Source organism: Rattus norvegicus, chromosome 10, assembly GCF_036323735.1.
Source record: "Rattus norvegicus strain BN/NHsdMcwi chromosome 10, GRCr8, whole genome shotgun sequence".
In the NCBI taxonomy this organism is placed as follows: Eukaryota; Metazoa; Chordata; class Mammalia; order Rodentia; family Muridae; genus Rattus; species Rattus norvegicus.
Window position 1 is genome coordinate 75903485 of NC_086028.1, and position 14378 is coordinate 75917862.

At 40.0% G+C, this 14378-nt stretch overlaps 1 protein-coding gene across 16 annotated transcripts in view; it reads right to left on the reverse strand.

Moving 5' to 3' along the window:
- The window catches only part of Stxbp4 (syntaxin binding protein 4), a 156880-nt gene that overhangs the window by 104547 nt on the left and 37955 nt on the right, over nt 1-14378 (reverse strand). For all 16 annotated transcript variants that reach the window (XR_005489844.1, XR_005489842.1, XR_005489848.2 and 13 more), the window contains exons 8-10: nt 8356-8450; nt 3572-3668; nt 157-248 (exon numbers count right to left, since the gene is read on the reverse strand). Coding sequence is in view for 8 of the 16 variants with exons in the window: in XM_063269103.1 (XP_063125173.1) it covers nt 157-248; nt 3572-3668; nt 8356-8450 (284 nt within the window). In the remaining 8 variants the exon portion in view is untranslated. The remainder of the gene's footprint in view (nt 1-156; nt 249-3571; nt 3669-8355; nt 8451-14378) is intronic.

A 14378-nucleotide genomic window follows, 5' to 3' on the forward strand; every position in this document is an offset into this window, starting at 1 on the left:
CTTACAAGCACACACATCCACATAAGTAATAGCTAAATAATTTAAAATAAGTTAATAAAAGCCAATGGGAACTGGAGAACGGGCATCGCATATGACCCACCACACTTAAGACTTGTACCCTACACTCAATCAAAGCAGCTGTAGAGTATACTCTACCTGTGAGTCCAAGACGCTGGGGAGTTCATGGTCACCAACATTTACTTCATCCAACTGCAAGCAGAACAAATTTCTGGCAACCTGGACGAAATCTAAAATTAACACATTTTGGTAAGACCATAGAATTTAAATTCACCTAAACAACTATCACTTTCTTCTCTGAGAAGTGGAACTTATGAGCTTCAGTTTACGTTGCACAAATTATCCCAAAACAGTATTGACTGAAGTGCGAGGAAAACCTGGTATAAACTATACAGAAGCCATTTAATCTCACTTTAGTTAGCTCTGTCACAGAATTCAGTTAAGATGTAAAAAAGCAAATGTATCACAGACATCTAATCTTAATTCTCACATTACACATACAATATTTCTGAAAAAATAAAGACGTTATGACCTGGCTCTTCATGCTGAAGGAATCTAAAGGTTGATAGCAACAATGTTCATGCAACAGCTGTATGTGCTTAGTGGTCATCCTCACACATTCCTCAACATCCTGAGGCCAGCCTTCCTGTTCTACAGATGCGCAATGCAGACCAGAGCTGGCTTTCTTAAACTTACCAGGCCACTTAGCAAGTTAAGTATCAGAACAGTCGGAACTTCCAGACAGCAGTGGCCTCTTCATCTGTGTCTACTCAGTAAGCTGGAATTGCGGCTGTTACATTGTAATCTCAAAGGATCCTTACACATGCTCTCTGCTTACACACGCTCTCTGCTTACACACGCTCTCTGCTTACACACACGCTCTCTGCTTACACACACGCTCTCTGCTTACACACGCTCTCTGCTTACACACGCTCTCTGCTTACACACGCTCTCTGCTTACACACACGCTCTCTGCTTACACACACGCTCTCTGCTTACACACACGCTCTCTGCTTACACACGCTCTCTGCTTACACACGCTCTCTGCTTACACACGCTCTCTGCTTACACACACGCTCTCTGCTTACACAAGCTCTCTGCTTACACATGCTCTCTGCTTACACACACGCTCTCTGCTTACACATGCTCTCTGCTTACACACACGCTCTCTGCTTACACACGCTCTCTGCTTACACACGCTCTCTGCTTACACACACGCTCTCTGCTTACACACACGCTCTCTGCTTACACAAGCTCTCTGCTTACACATGCTCTCTGCTTACACACACGCTCTCTGCTTACACACGCTCTCTGCTTACACAAGCTCTCTGCTTACACAAGCTCTCTGCTTACACAAGCTCTCTGCTTACACAAGCTCTCTGCTTACACACACGCTCTCTGCTTACACACATGCTCTCTGCTTACACACGCTCTCTGCTTACACACACGCTCTCTGCTTACACACGCTCTCTGCTTACACACGCTCTCTTACACACGCTCTCTGCTTACACACACGCTCTCTGCTTACACACACGCTCTCTGCTTACACACGCTCTCTGCTTACACACGCTCTCTGCTTACACACACGCTCTCTGCTTACACACACGCTCTCTGCTTACACACATGCTCTCTGCTTACACACGCTCTCTGCTTACACACACGCTCTCTGCTTACACACACGCTCTCTGCTTACACACGCTCTCTGCTTACACACGCTCTCTGCTTACACACACGCTCTCTGCTTACACACACGCTCTCTGCTTACACACATGCTCTCTGCTTACACACGCTCTCTGCTTACACACACGCTCTCTGCTTACACACACGCTCTCTGGTTACACACGCTCTCTGCTTACACACGCTCTCTGCTTTGATTTTACACATTCCTGCTCTCATTTCCTGAACACCTTATCCTTTCTGTCTTTCTAAGAGTATTAAATACTTTATCTAAAGTTATCTTCTGCTCTATCATTACGTCTTCTCTGCCTGATGCTTTTGGGCTCCATATTTTATGTGATCTTGTCAAATGTCCAGAAACCCTTGATTTTGAGTTTATATTTAACAATTAATAAGGCACTAAAACGTTGGTTGGAAATTTTATATGCACAACTTGCTTTGTCAATTGGCAGGAATATTTGACTGTAGAAAAACAATCTGGTGGCCTGCTGACATATTTTTGTGTAGGTTCTCCAGAGACACACCTAATTCCCCTGGTACAATTCTAAACATGGATGCAAATGTCACCGAGCATCTGGGTACCTGTTTTGAGCAATGACTCACCACAGACTTCCCCAAGTTCCCTTGCTTCTAGTAAGTTTAATTCCACAGTATCTCTGGTTTAATTTCTCAATGTAATATACTTTTTTCCCCCTGGAAGTTTAAGTTCCCCCTGGAATAATAGATGCTACTCTGAGAAAGGAAGAAAACAGCATGGATAAATACCGTATCACACACTTCTAAGAACTCTGATTTCAGTGTGCAGCCTAAACCAGCCTAGAGTCACACCTGGTACGTCACACCAGCTTGCCCTCCATGTGCGCCCTCCATCTTCAGATGCCTGGCCTCGCCTGCCTCGCCACTGGTGTATTCATGCTCTTCTGTGCCCGTCTTCTGTCCTTGTAAATTGTGTGTGTGTGTGTGTGTGTGTGTGTGTGTGTGTGTGTGGTGTGGTGGTGGTGCTGCTGGTGTGTATATCTGTTTCCTGCTACTATTATTTAGGGGGTGATTTTCAAGAGGCAATGGGATCCCAAATATCTGTTTTTCCTCATTTAAAAAAATATAAAGTTAATTTCTTTATTTCAATAGAGATGTTTAAAAATGATGCAATGTAGCATTTATTAGGTGCACTACAGGACAAATGCTATGAGGGCAAAAGAGTAAATATTATATTCAAACATTTCTGTGTAGTAGAATAGACAGACATGAGACAGTTTTTGGAAAATAGTGACGGATAATGGAAATTCCAAACCATGTGTGTCAGGGATGGGGTGGGATTTATCCTATTCAAAAGAGAAGAAATTGCTACATTTCAAAGTATAAATGCACATTTATAAAAGCTGTAATAAATATAGATTTGTAATAACAGCTACTGAGAAACCATTAATATGCCAAGAGCAGAAACCTTGGTGTATTATGCCATCTCTAAGAATAAATAATTATGCAGTATAACAAAAATTTCCTGTTTCTCTAGCTAAAAAGAAGTAGATGCAATCTCCATAGTAGTGAAATTAAAATTTCTATATTTTGTACCATCTTTTGTCATTATCAAAGCAATGTATATATAATACAAAATAAAACATGCAGAGAGATGCCAAAAGAGTGGGATCTACTAACCATACCTGGGGCTGATGGGATCTGATATAGGTCTCCCTTCTGCTGGCCCAGCCAGGTTAATAACAATGGCCATTTTTAAAGTACCAATTAAGGAATATGAAGTGGCACAGTGTAAGTTTTCATTTCCCTCTTACAGAACACACGTTCTCAATAAAAATAGGTTGTTATAACATCAACCAACTGCCTGTGATAATAAAACATGATGTACTTAAGACATTACCCCCAAAAGACACAGTCCCCTCTGAGTCGGCCTGGACTTGCTGTCTCAGGGCTTCATGCTGTTCCTTTGTTGGCTGTATACCGAGGTAATTGAGAGCCTGGAAGGAAATGGACTTAGGTGAAACAGTTTTCAAACCTTTGGGGAAAAACTTTTCACTACAACTATGTTTTACAGTGCAGTGGAAAGCAAACCAACAAGGATAACCGTGACCAGAATTAGATTCTGAGGAACGTCAGCGGACTGTAGATTAACTAACTATAAAAGATTATCTTCTTGAGTCTTCCACTTGCCCCCAACCCTCACCCTTACCAAGGCAAATACCTTGGCTGATACCAGATTTATAATCATGGCTGTAGGACCAGGAATAAATTTATTTCTATCCTATGTGATTTTGCAGAAAAAAAATTAACAGAAAAAATTTACTGAAGTCAAATTTATAGATAACACTGAAGAAATAATAAAAAAGAAACATGAAAAGCACTTGGTTGTTACCTTGAGAGTAAAAGTGAAGTTGATAGAATTGGGTTAAATGGAAAATATTCTTAATTTTGGCTGGTTTAGGGCTACATTTACACAATCAGAAAATATTGAAAAGTTTTCCCTAACACTCATTTCTCTGTCAGGATCTGTTTTTGTTTTTGTTTTTGTTTTTTTGTTTTGTTTTTTTTTTTTTTTGGACAAAGTAACTTCTGTCTTTAAAACAGAAATGGAGATGCTCCCACTTGCACTCCACTGTCCTTCCCATGTTCTTTAGCCTTAGATAGAACACTCACAATTTTCATCCAAAAGACATTTGCAGCACATTTTACCCCTTGCTGAGGCCCTGGGGCTTAGTGCTAGCCTCCGAGGAAGTGCTGGAGAACAGTGAGGAAGACTCCTCTCAGAACAAGCCCTTCTTCCCATTGCTTTAATAAAAGGGGAGAAAGGAAAGAGAAGACATGACCAGCCACCATGACTCACACGGAACTTCACAACGTTGGCGGGATAGTCTACAAGGAACCTCAATTACGATGGTGGAATACAGTCTACAAAGGACTTGATTGTGGAATAGGCAGTCTATGAAAGGCTGGTGTGCAGTTCTCTGACACCTGGAGCCTCTGTGCTTCTCCTGATTATTTCTTCGGGGCTTCTTAATGGTAAGAATACCAAGTTTCCAACGGAAACCACAGCTGTTTGGGCGTCTCTAGTTACATATGCTCCAAAGTACTGTTAAGGCACAAGAACTGATTGAGAGGCCTATTAGTAAATTCCACAGATAACATGGTTTCAGTCATAGTAAACTTAAACAAAATTTATTAAAGGTATTCTTGACATCTTCTCCATTTAGAATGTGTTCAAATAGTACTTTTTAAACCAAATAAATATTTGGTGATTACTACTGATCAAGCACATAACTCTGTGCAGTGTTATCAACAAACATATATCATCTCTAGCCTTAAAAAGTACATGGTGAGAATAATGTGTAAATAATTATAGTAACTACAATTTTTACATGTGCAAGAGTATAGAGGACACACTATTACCAAAAGCATTTGTTGTCATATGGGCACACAACTGACTACGCACAGTGGAAGGAAACAGAGTATTCGGGATGTTTTAAGTGTGTTTAAAGTTGGTCTAATCCTCCTGCCACCCTATCAAAGCCATAAGTATTGTTTACATAACATTCAAGAGAGATTTGTAGCTTTGGTGTATGTGTATTCCTTTCATCTTGAAAAAGTTACAAAATTTTTTAAAAAAAGAATACAAAGAATACCTAAGTACCTGGCAATCTTAAATATCCAATGATATTTATTTAAAATCTACAGATATTTTAAAAAATGAGACCAGGTTGAGTTGAAAGCTTCTTCTATTCTTCACAGAAAATGCCATCCTAAGGTCATTATATTCTTATTGTTTATCTTTTAATGTCACTTAGTATCTAAGGACATGTATCCTAAACGATGTACTCTTTAATTTATGCATTTAAAATTTTATACACATAGTGCAATCTAAAGGATAACTACAAATTAATTTTAACTTAGTGATTTTACAGTTGTTCAGTGCTGCCTACATATGTGGTTCCCTTACTCGGTGGTATCTCATTGAGCAGATATATAATTATCATTCACTCTCTGACTGATGGACATGTATAACTGACTCCCCATTCTTTGCTATAAAGCACTACACATATCTTCTTTACAGATGCATGTAAATTTTTCTACTGAGTATGCACATAAATGGACGAACTGAAGCACAGGGCAGATTATTAACTTCACTGCTGCTGAATTGTTCTTCAACTGTGTGTACTCATGTACATGTGCCACAACACGGAAACCGTCCTGGCTTTCTACTCTCTTAACAGACTTTGTTGTTTGAACATCTTCATTTTGCCGCAATATCAGAAATGAAATATTATTTGAATTCCTCTAGTTTCAGTAAAATGAGACATATTTTGTAATGTTTGCTAGCAAAAAAAAAATGGCTCATCAGTTGTTAGAGCGATATTTAAATGTTAGGATATAGAGTTTTAGGATCTAAGTTTGAGTCCTGGATGGGAATCTGGATATGGTCTTCACTACTGACAACCAGCATGGTAGATAGCACCAAGCATCTTTGGGAGGAAAATTAGACTCCTGGCGCTGAGAACCACTACTGAAATCACTATTACAATTCTGGTTTTCCTGAAACTTTTCTTCTGAAAATTTTTGTACAAATGAAGGTTTACTCTATTTAGTGTTGTGTTTCAAAGTTATCTGGATATACAATTCATCATAGTTTACCATGCTGTCTGTTTTTCATTTCTTGTATGCTTTTTACGATTGTTCTAACAGTTAGCTGAACCAGCCTTCTCAAGTTCCCCCTTCTACTACTATTAGGTCATATCATTCCCCCATTGCCAAGTCATCCTTGTACAACACTGACCATTGGCTACTCCCTGTTCTAAATGCATCCTCCATGCACACAGATTCTCTGCTTATTTGGGTTTTCTTTACTAAGGGCTTCTCTGAGAAGTAAAACTCAATGTTTCCTCTTGTTGAACTGTCATTTGTTATGGGTGCTTCTTCCTTATAACTAGTGACAGATGAGAAAGATGTATGTTCTCTTCCATATGGCAAAAAATGGGGATTAAGCAGGTAGGTACTATGGGTGAAGAGATATTCAATCTCATCCCAAACAGGACACAGAAAAAGGTTATAAGGCAGTACAACATTTAGTGCTATAAATATGTAAAATATGGCAGTATCTGTCCAAACTATCATAGGAAATTCTGGGAAAAGAGGTAGGTAGATTTGATCATCATCTAGACAACAGTAAGATTTAAATTGGTGATGAGAAAAGCACTACTTGGAACTAGAGAGAGAGATAGGAATAATTACAGTGTTTATTCTAATCCTAATGTGTTTACTCTAGCTAGGCAACACCATACTGTTCTGTAAACATGAGAGTCAGTGTCTATAAATCTCATGGAGGTGGAGGGTTGACTTCTGGCACTATCTGCAGATGCCGTACAGTCTTCTCAGCTCCTTGTAACTTTATCAAATGGAAAGCACTTTTCACTTTTAATTTTTCTGTTTTGAGCACCTTCTGTTTCTGAACACGATGCTCTCAACATTTTATTCTTCCCAGGGTTATCTGTTCGTTCCTTGGTGTTCTGCCATAATCTCTAAATTTCATGATCACTTTGTTCTTTGATTCAGTAACCCTTCATTTTTTAGAAATAATGAACAGTATTGTATTACTTCATTATATTTACTGCTCATGTATTTGAAGGCTTGTAAACTTTGTCATAATTTTGATGACAGTTTTAAAGATATCGTATATATTTCTTTGCATGTATGTGTGTGTGCTGGGGTACATATATACAGGCACGCATCTTTGGATGGACAGCAGAGGACAGTATCATCTGTTACTCTTCAGTAACCTTACCTTCCATCCTGTGTTTTGAGACAGGCTCTCTCATTAGCTTGCCCAAATAGGCTAAGTTGGTGTCTTAGTTACAGATTTTATTGCTATTATAAACACCATGACCAAAAGCAACTCAGGAAGAAAGACTTTATTCCAGTTTATAACCCTCATGTCAGACTCTATCACTGAGGGAAGTCAGGGCAGGAATTCCAGACAGAAACCAGAAAGCAGGAACTGAAATAGAGACCATGGAGGGTGCTGCTTACTGACTTGCGGCCCATGGCTTGTTCAGCCTGCTTTCTCATACAACCCAGGACCAATCACCTGAGGTTGGCACTATGCACTGTAGGCAGGGCCCTCCCACCTCAAACTTTAATCAAGAAAATGCCTTACAAACTTGCCTACAACCCAACAGAGGAAGGCTTTTTTTTTTTCTTTTCCAGTTGACTCCTTCCTCCAAGATAGCATCAGCTTGTGTCAAGTCACCATAAAAGCCTACCAATACAACGAACTGGCCACTGAGATCCAGGGACCTGCCTATCTGTGCTTCCACACATGACTGTCTTTTTAAAATGTCAGTTCTGCAGGACTGAACTAAACTTCTCATGTTTACATGGCAAACACTTTAACCACTGAGCCATCACTCTAGCCAAAGAGAAAGAAACTAATTTCCATGTCAGTTTAGTAGCCGAAGATTTCATTTGTTTTATACTAGTGAAGTACTAATTGAGACCCAAACTGTCACTCACTTAATTAAATAAGCTACTTCAAGCAGCCGATGGTTCCACAACGACCTCCTTTCCAAAAACAAGGCAGTCTTTCCTGCCGACCTCCTCTCCAAGAACAAGGCAGTCTTTCCTGCTGTCTCGTGAAGAAAACGATTTTAAGGGATTTACCATTTCCAGTTTCTCTGCCTTAAGGCGAGCAGAAGGATTTAGGGAAATCTTTCCTTGTGGTCCAGAAGCGTCATCAGTCCAGGCTGGAGCAATGTCTAGGAGACGACAGGGTGCACGTTAACTGGAAATCTAATTGGAATAGAACTTTTCATTTAACACAATGTGTTCTGGGCTCCTGCTGTTCAAAAATAATTCTGGTTAAACAGTTGGCAGGGCTTACTTTGTTTTTATGAATTTTACCCTGTAAATCAGCTTCACTTGAGCTTTGAAGGATATAATATGCAGCACAGTCAATTTTGCATTATGAAGTCTCATGGAGACATTAACCTCAAGATAGATACCAGCCATTATGAGCCCCGTCACAATGCCCTGGTAACTGTAAGGTACAAACCTCTCTGCTCAAGCAAGTCAAATCATACTGGACAGTCAAAGACCATGGTATTTTGTTGACTGGAAAAGACAGTACTGTTACGAGAACTGTGGAAGTGTTCTAGAAAAACTGCAAGTGCAACTTCTAACACTTATGTATACAAAAGGACAATGTGGACATGTAACTTTCTGAGCTAAAAATTCTGTTCCATTTTTACAAGACTGATTTTGTAGCAGTAAAAATGGACTTTTAAGAGTTAAAGGAAATCCACTCTGCACTCGTGTCTCTGTGTAACTTCAATGCACTTAATTGTGTGGTGGATATGCTTTTTTTTCCTGTTCGCAGGAATGAGAAATTAGGTGCCACCAGAGGCCAGCCCTTGAGAAACAATTTAATATGCCATAGTTTTAAAGACAAATTTCTACAATTTATGTCAATCCTTCCTATCTAAATTGTCACTATTCTAAATACACTCTTTTTTTTTATTTTTTTATTTTTTTTTTATTTTGTATTCTTTTTTTTTAAATTTTTATTAGATACATTTCTTTACTTACATTTCAAATGTTATTCCCCTTCCCGTCGATAAGCCCCCGTATTTTGTATTTTTTTTTTTTTTTTTTTTTTGATTTCTTTTCTTTTTTTTTTTTTTTTTTATTAACTTGAGTATTTCTTATATACATTTCAAGTGTTATTCCCTTTCCCGGTTTCCGGGCAAACATCCCCCTCCCCCCTCCCCTTCTTTATGGGTGTTCCCCTCCCAACCCTCCCACCATTGCCGCCCTCCCCCCATAGACTAGTTCACTGGGGGTTCAGTCTTAGCAGGACCCAGGGCTTCCCCTTCCACTGGTGCTCTTACTAGGATATTCATTGCTACCTATGGGGTCAGAGTCCAGGGTCAGTCCATGTATAGTCTTTAGGTAGTGGCTTAGTCCCTGGAAGCTCTGGTTGCTTGGCATTGTTGTACTTTTGGGGTCTCGAGCCCCTTCAAGCTCTTCCAGTTCTTTCTCTGATTCCTTCAATAGGGGACCTATTCTAAATACACTCTTAAATGGTATTTTACCAGTTCTACATAGAAACAAGATGAAGAGAAAAAACTTTTTGAAATGTCACATCTTTATGCAGTGTTTTAATTTTTTTTTAATTTCTCAGAGCATCTGTCTCTAAGTACAAAATGATTTGCATTCTCTTTCTTAAGAACATAAGAAGCCCATATGAAAATAAAGAGTCTTCCTTTAAACCTTTAACACATCCTCAACATTCTATGCAAAACCTTTAATATAGCTTATAGGTGTTAAGAGTGTGTATATATATATATATATATATATATATATATATATATATATATATGCTTGTCACTGACGTTTAAGTCCAAATGGAATTAAGCCTCAAGAAGGCTTGATCTTGGTGTGACAGATGTTTACAATTCTGGTAATAGCAAGATCTTGTTATCATGACATCTAATTGTTGTCCATGAGGGTAAAAAATATTAAATCTCCATTTTTACTATTAAGAGAAAATCTGTATCACACTTGCAGTGTGGTAGAAAAGACCACCATGAGATGAAATGGACTGGAAGAACAAAGACAGGTAAGAACACTCTCTTTTTCAACTTCAAGGTTTCACCTTGAGACATGTTTTCAAGTTGGTGGCTGACCTACAGTTAAGGACCACTAACGCCAGGTGAACACAAACTACCCTTCCTGTGGTTTCAGCCCAACACTAACTGGGCCTGACTCAATTCAAATTTAAGTGTGTAGAAGAAAGCAATGATCAGAAAAGAGAGAGGCAGACACACGTGACAACCACACACAAGCAAGGCACACATTTTTACTGTTTTCCTGTGGCTGAGCATAAAAATATGGTACAGCAAAAAGTGGAAATAACGAGCCAGCTCTGTTTTTACTATAGGCTGGTAGTGAGTGAATTAGACTTGACTTTGTTAATCTTTGTAAGAACAAAGTAACATCGGTGTCATTATTCTCATTCCTCAAAGCAGAGCCTGACACAGTAAAGAAACTGGCCCAGGTGGCACAGCCAGGCAACGACAATGCTACCGTTCTCGTCTCTGCTGACTCCAGTGTTGCTGGGTCCCCTTTTTCATCACCAAATTCTTATCATAGTAGAAAGACTCAAACTCATATTTGACAGAGACTATAATGGCAAAAATCAGGAAAGTCATAGAAAACAACAACAAAAACAAGGAAGTGACGTAAAATTATCTCGACCCTCGCTTAACAGCAAGCACTGGGCCTTGACAAAGCTGGTTTTCTTCAGCCTACCACTCTCTCCATGCTGACCTTCAGGTTAATTCTTTAAGCGTGAGTGCACACAACAGCAGCTCATGTTGACAATGCGGAGTTGTTACGTCCATAAAGACCGTACCCAAGTGCTAGTGCCCACCCTGCTTAACCTCCCGTTCGCTCCTTTACTGGGAAAAGACTTGATCGTTCTTGGATCCTTCATCTTCTTAGAACAAGAAGAAACGAAAGGCTCTGTAAAATCAACTCCATGAAGACTTGGAAGGTATCTTCCCATCAGCACTGTTTGAGTTTTAAAAGACAGAGTACTAAGGAATAAGTCTTTTTTGTAACTCTTTCACAACTGAGATTTTCTTGGTGGAGGAGCAGAGTGCACAGATATTGTTATCACACATACCCAAACTCTGACGAGTCCCACTGTGCTCACGTGCGCAGATGAGCTACATATTGTTTCTCTGTGAACTTATTCCCGTGATGCTCTCAAACTTGGCCAGTTTCCTTACGACCTCTCATAACCGAATGCTCACAATGCTCAGTTCCACCAATTCACAATTCTATGCCACACACAGAACAGACTCAAAATCTCCATCTTTCACAGCACATTATCACGACTGTTAGGAAAATGGACTGCCATGACCACAGACATCACAGTTCTGACAGGGCGAGGACCAAAGACTGGCTTTCTTACAAAATGGTTCTACTAGAAACACGGGACCAGATATAACTGAAAATATTCCAGACACGAATGCATGACTGAGACCCCAAATTGCCATTTAGTATGCTTTGTACTGTAGGATATAAAACTAGCCCCTCTAGGGAATGTTATGGTGACCCCCGAGACAGTCACAGCCTCTCCTGATTCAGTATCCTGCTATTTTCTGGTTGTACCAAAAAATAAACAACCAGCAAATGATTTAACCTCTTAAAAAAACCATTTACACTTAATAAATGGGATGAGGTAGGATTCCCTCACCTTTTAAAAATGTTTCTAGAGCTATTAAAAAACTTGCACTTACAAAGTAGTTGATAAAAATATTCCTCTGGATTGTACAAGAAGGGAGGCAGGGACCACTGACAGACGTGATGGATGCTTAGTTGGACTTTGCTTCTTTTCCAAAGAGGATGGACTTTGGCTTCCGTCTCTCCAATTTCTGCAGGCAGATCTATAGTTTGCTGGTCAGCCACTTCAGCCTGTTTGTCCTTCGCTCCCCTCTTCCCTTTTATCTGCGCTTTTTTGTCTGATGCTTTATCCTTTCCCGGGCCTCTTTCGATTTCCAGTCCACCTTGGCAGGGGCAGGGCAGGCTTGGCCCCACAGCCGGGAGGAGCAGCGCTTGGGCTCCGCCTTTGCCGCTCCATCTGCGCTAACCTTACTCTTATGGCTGTCCTTCCTCTTATGGCTGACCTTCCTCTTATGGCTGATCTTCCTCTTGGGCATCGTGGCAGCTCCGGGTGGGAGCTGCACCTAGCCGCCACCACACAAACTGCCAGGAATTAAGTCTAGTCACACCGGTAACATAAGAACACCATTCCTTAGTCCCTCAGGAATAGCTTTAATTTAGTTACAGTTCACTCATAAACTCGTATATTATTCCACCCTACTGCTGCAGTAAACAATTCTGAGTTCTCAGATTAATTTATATCATGGACAGATAATTTTAAAATACATTCATGTATAATGCTGATCTTAAAATCCCTAACCAATTTTAAATTTGCAAATAACTCAGAAAGAGTAGAGCCATCTTATGTTTATTGTAATTGAAGTTAATATTAAAATTTGTTTATATCTTAAAAGCAAACACTGCAGTGATTGGAATGTGAACTATCCTGATTGGCTCATAATTTAAACATTAGGTTCGTGGCTGCTGGTATTACTGGGGGAGGCTACAGACGTTATAGAAACTGGGATGTGGGACTGAGCTTGTGGGGAGGTGAGTCAGGAGGTGGGTCTTTGAGGGTTTATGTTCACTCCTCACTTCAGTCTAACCTTTGCCTGGTATATACGGTAACTTCGTGAAAAGCTTCCACACAGGCTCCCGCCGTCACACAGGTGCTTAGCTATGCCCTTCACAGCTTAATGGGCTCACTGTGCCCTCTGAAACTGTGAGCCCAAGTAATCTCTCCTCTCCTAAACTGCCTTTGTCAGGTGACGCTAATGAGAAACGAACTCATGTGAATACCGACTGACTAAAGAAGTCTAGAAGGTGATATTTCAGAGGCTAATATGGGAAAATCATAGCACATGCAAGTTATCTAGAGACAGTTGTGAGGGCTTGCTGCCTCCCTTCCTATATAATACTTCATCCTGTAATATCTCGCCTACTATATGTATGTAGAAATAAAAAGTGGGTCTGAGTTAATGTTAATTCTATCCTAGAAAAATATCGTTAATATTTTAATATTATAAATGGCATACTCCAGTATATTTTTCAATAGTTGCTTTCCTGTTCTAAAATCAGGCATCTTTTCTTACAGTCATTGACAGGTACCCCTTTCCTTACTATTTTAAGGTCTACGCTGCTGTGTAAGGTCTGGCACCTCTCATCTCCGCTCTGTGCTCTGCCTCATGCCCTCCCTTGAGTTAGGATGGCTTTCTGCCTGCTTCCTTTACGACTCAGAGCACGTGGTTCTGAGAAGCTGGTGTTTCTTACTTGCTCTTTGCATACTGACAAGTCCTTTGCCTGTCCCTAGTTTTGGAGGTTGAAGGAGGACACAGCATTGAGTCACATGGAAGAAGCAGTCACGTCAGTCAATGCGCTTGCGCTGGAGTGTTCTCAGAATATATGCTAGCTTAAATTTCTACAGCGTGATTAATAGGAAAAATACTGCTGAGCACGGCCATGTATCAATCATAATGCTAAGGGATGGATACCCACGGTCTGTAATCCGTAACTTCCCCTTGAAGCAACCTTCTCAGGGTGGCTGAGCTAAGAAAACAGGATGAAGGGTCAGAAACTCGCAGCCTGCTCTGTGCTGTCCTGTACCACATGCACATCAAAGGCTGTTTCCACTGCATCTAGATCCTCCCTCCCTCTCCCCTTGGTCTACATTGTACATGTCTTTACACGATTTGTGCACATTATAAAATACATGCATGTATGCTTACCTATGGAAAAAGACATGTATATTTACGTGTTTTCTGACTTGAGTAATGAGGATGTAACCTTCATGATTTCTTTTACTATAACATTAAATAACTCACAGAAAGTCCCTGAATCTCTCTTAACTTCCTTCTGTGCTACATTCGTTGCTAACTCGGTAACATTTAGCAAATGTACCCTAAATAAATGGCTATGGGGAGTACTTACTTTGGTTGTTTTAAAAATTGAAAATGTATTACACACATTATATAACTAATGTCTCACAACAGTGGAAGAAGAAAGACCCCGACTTTCAT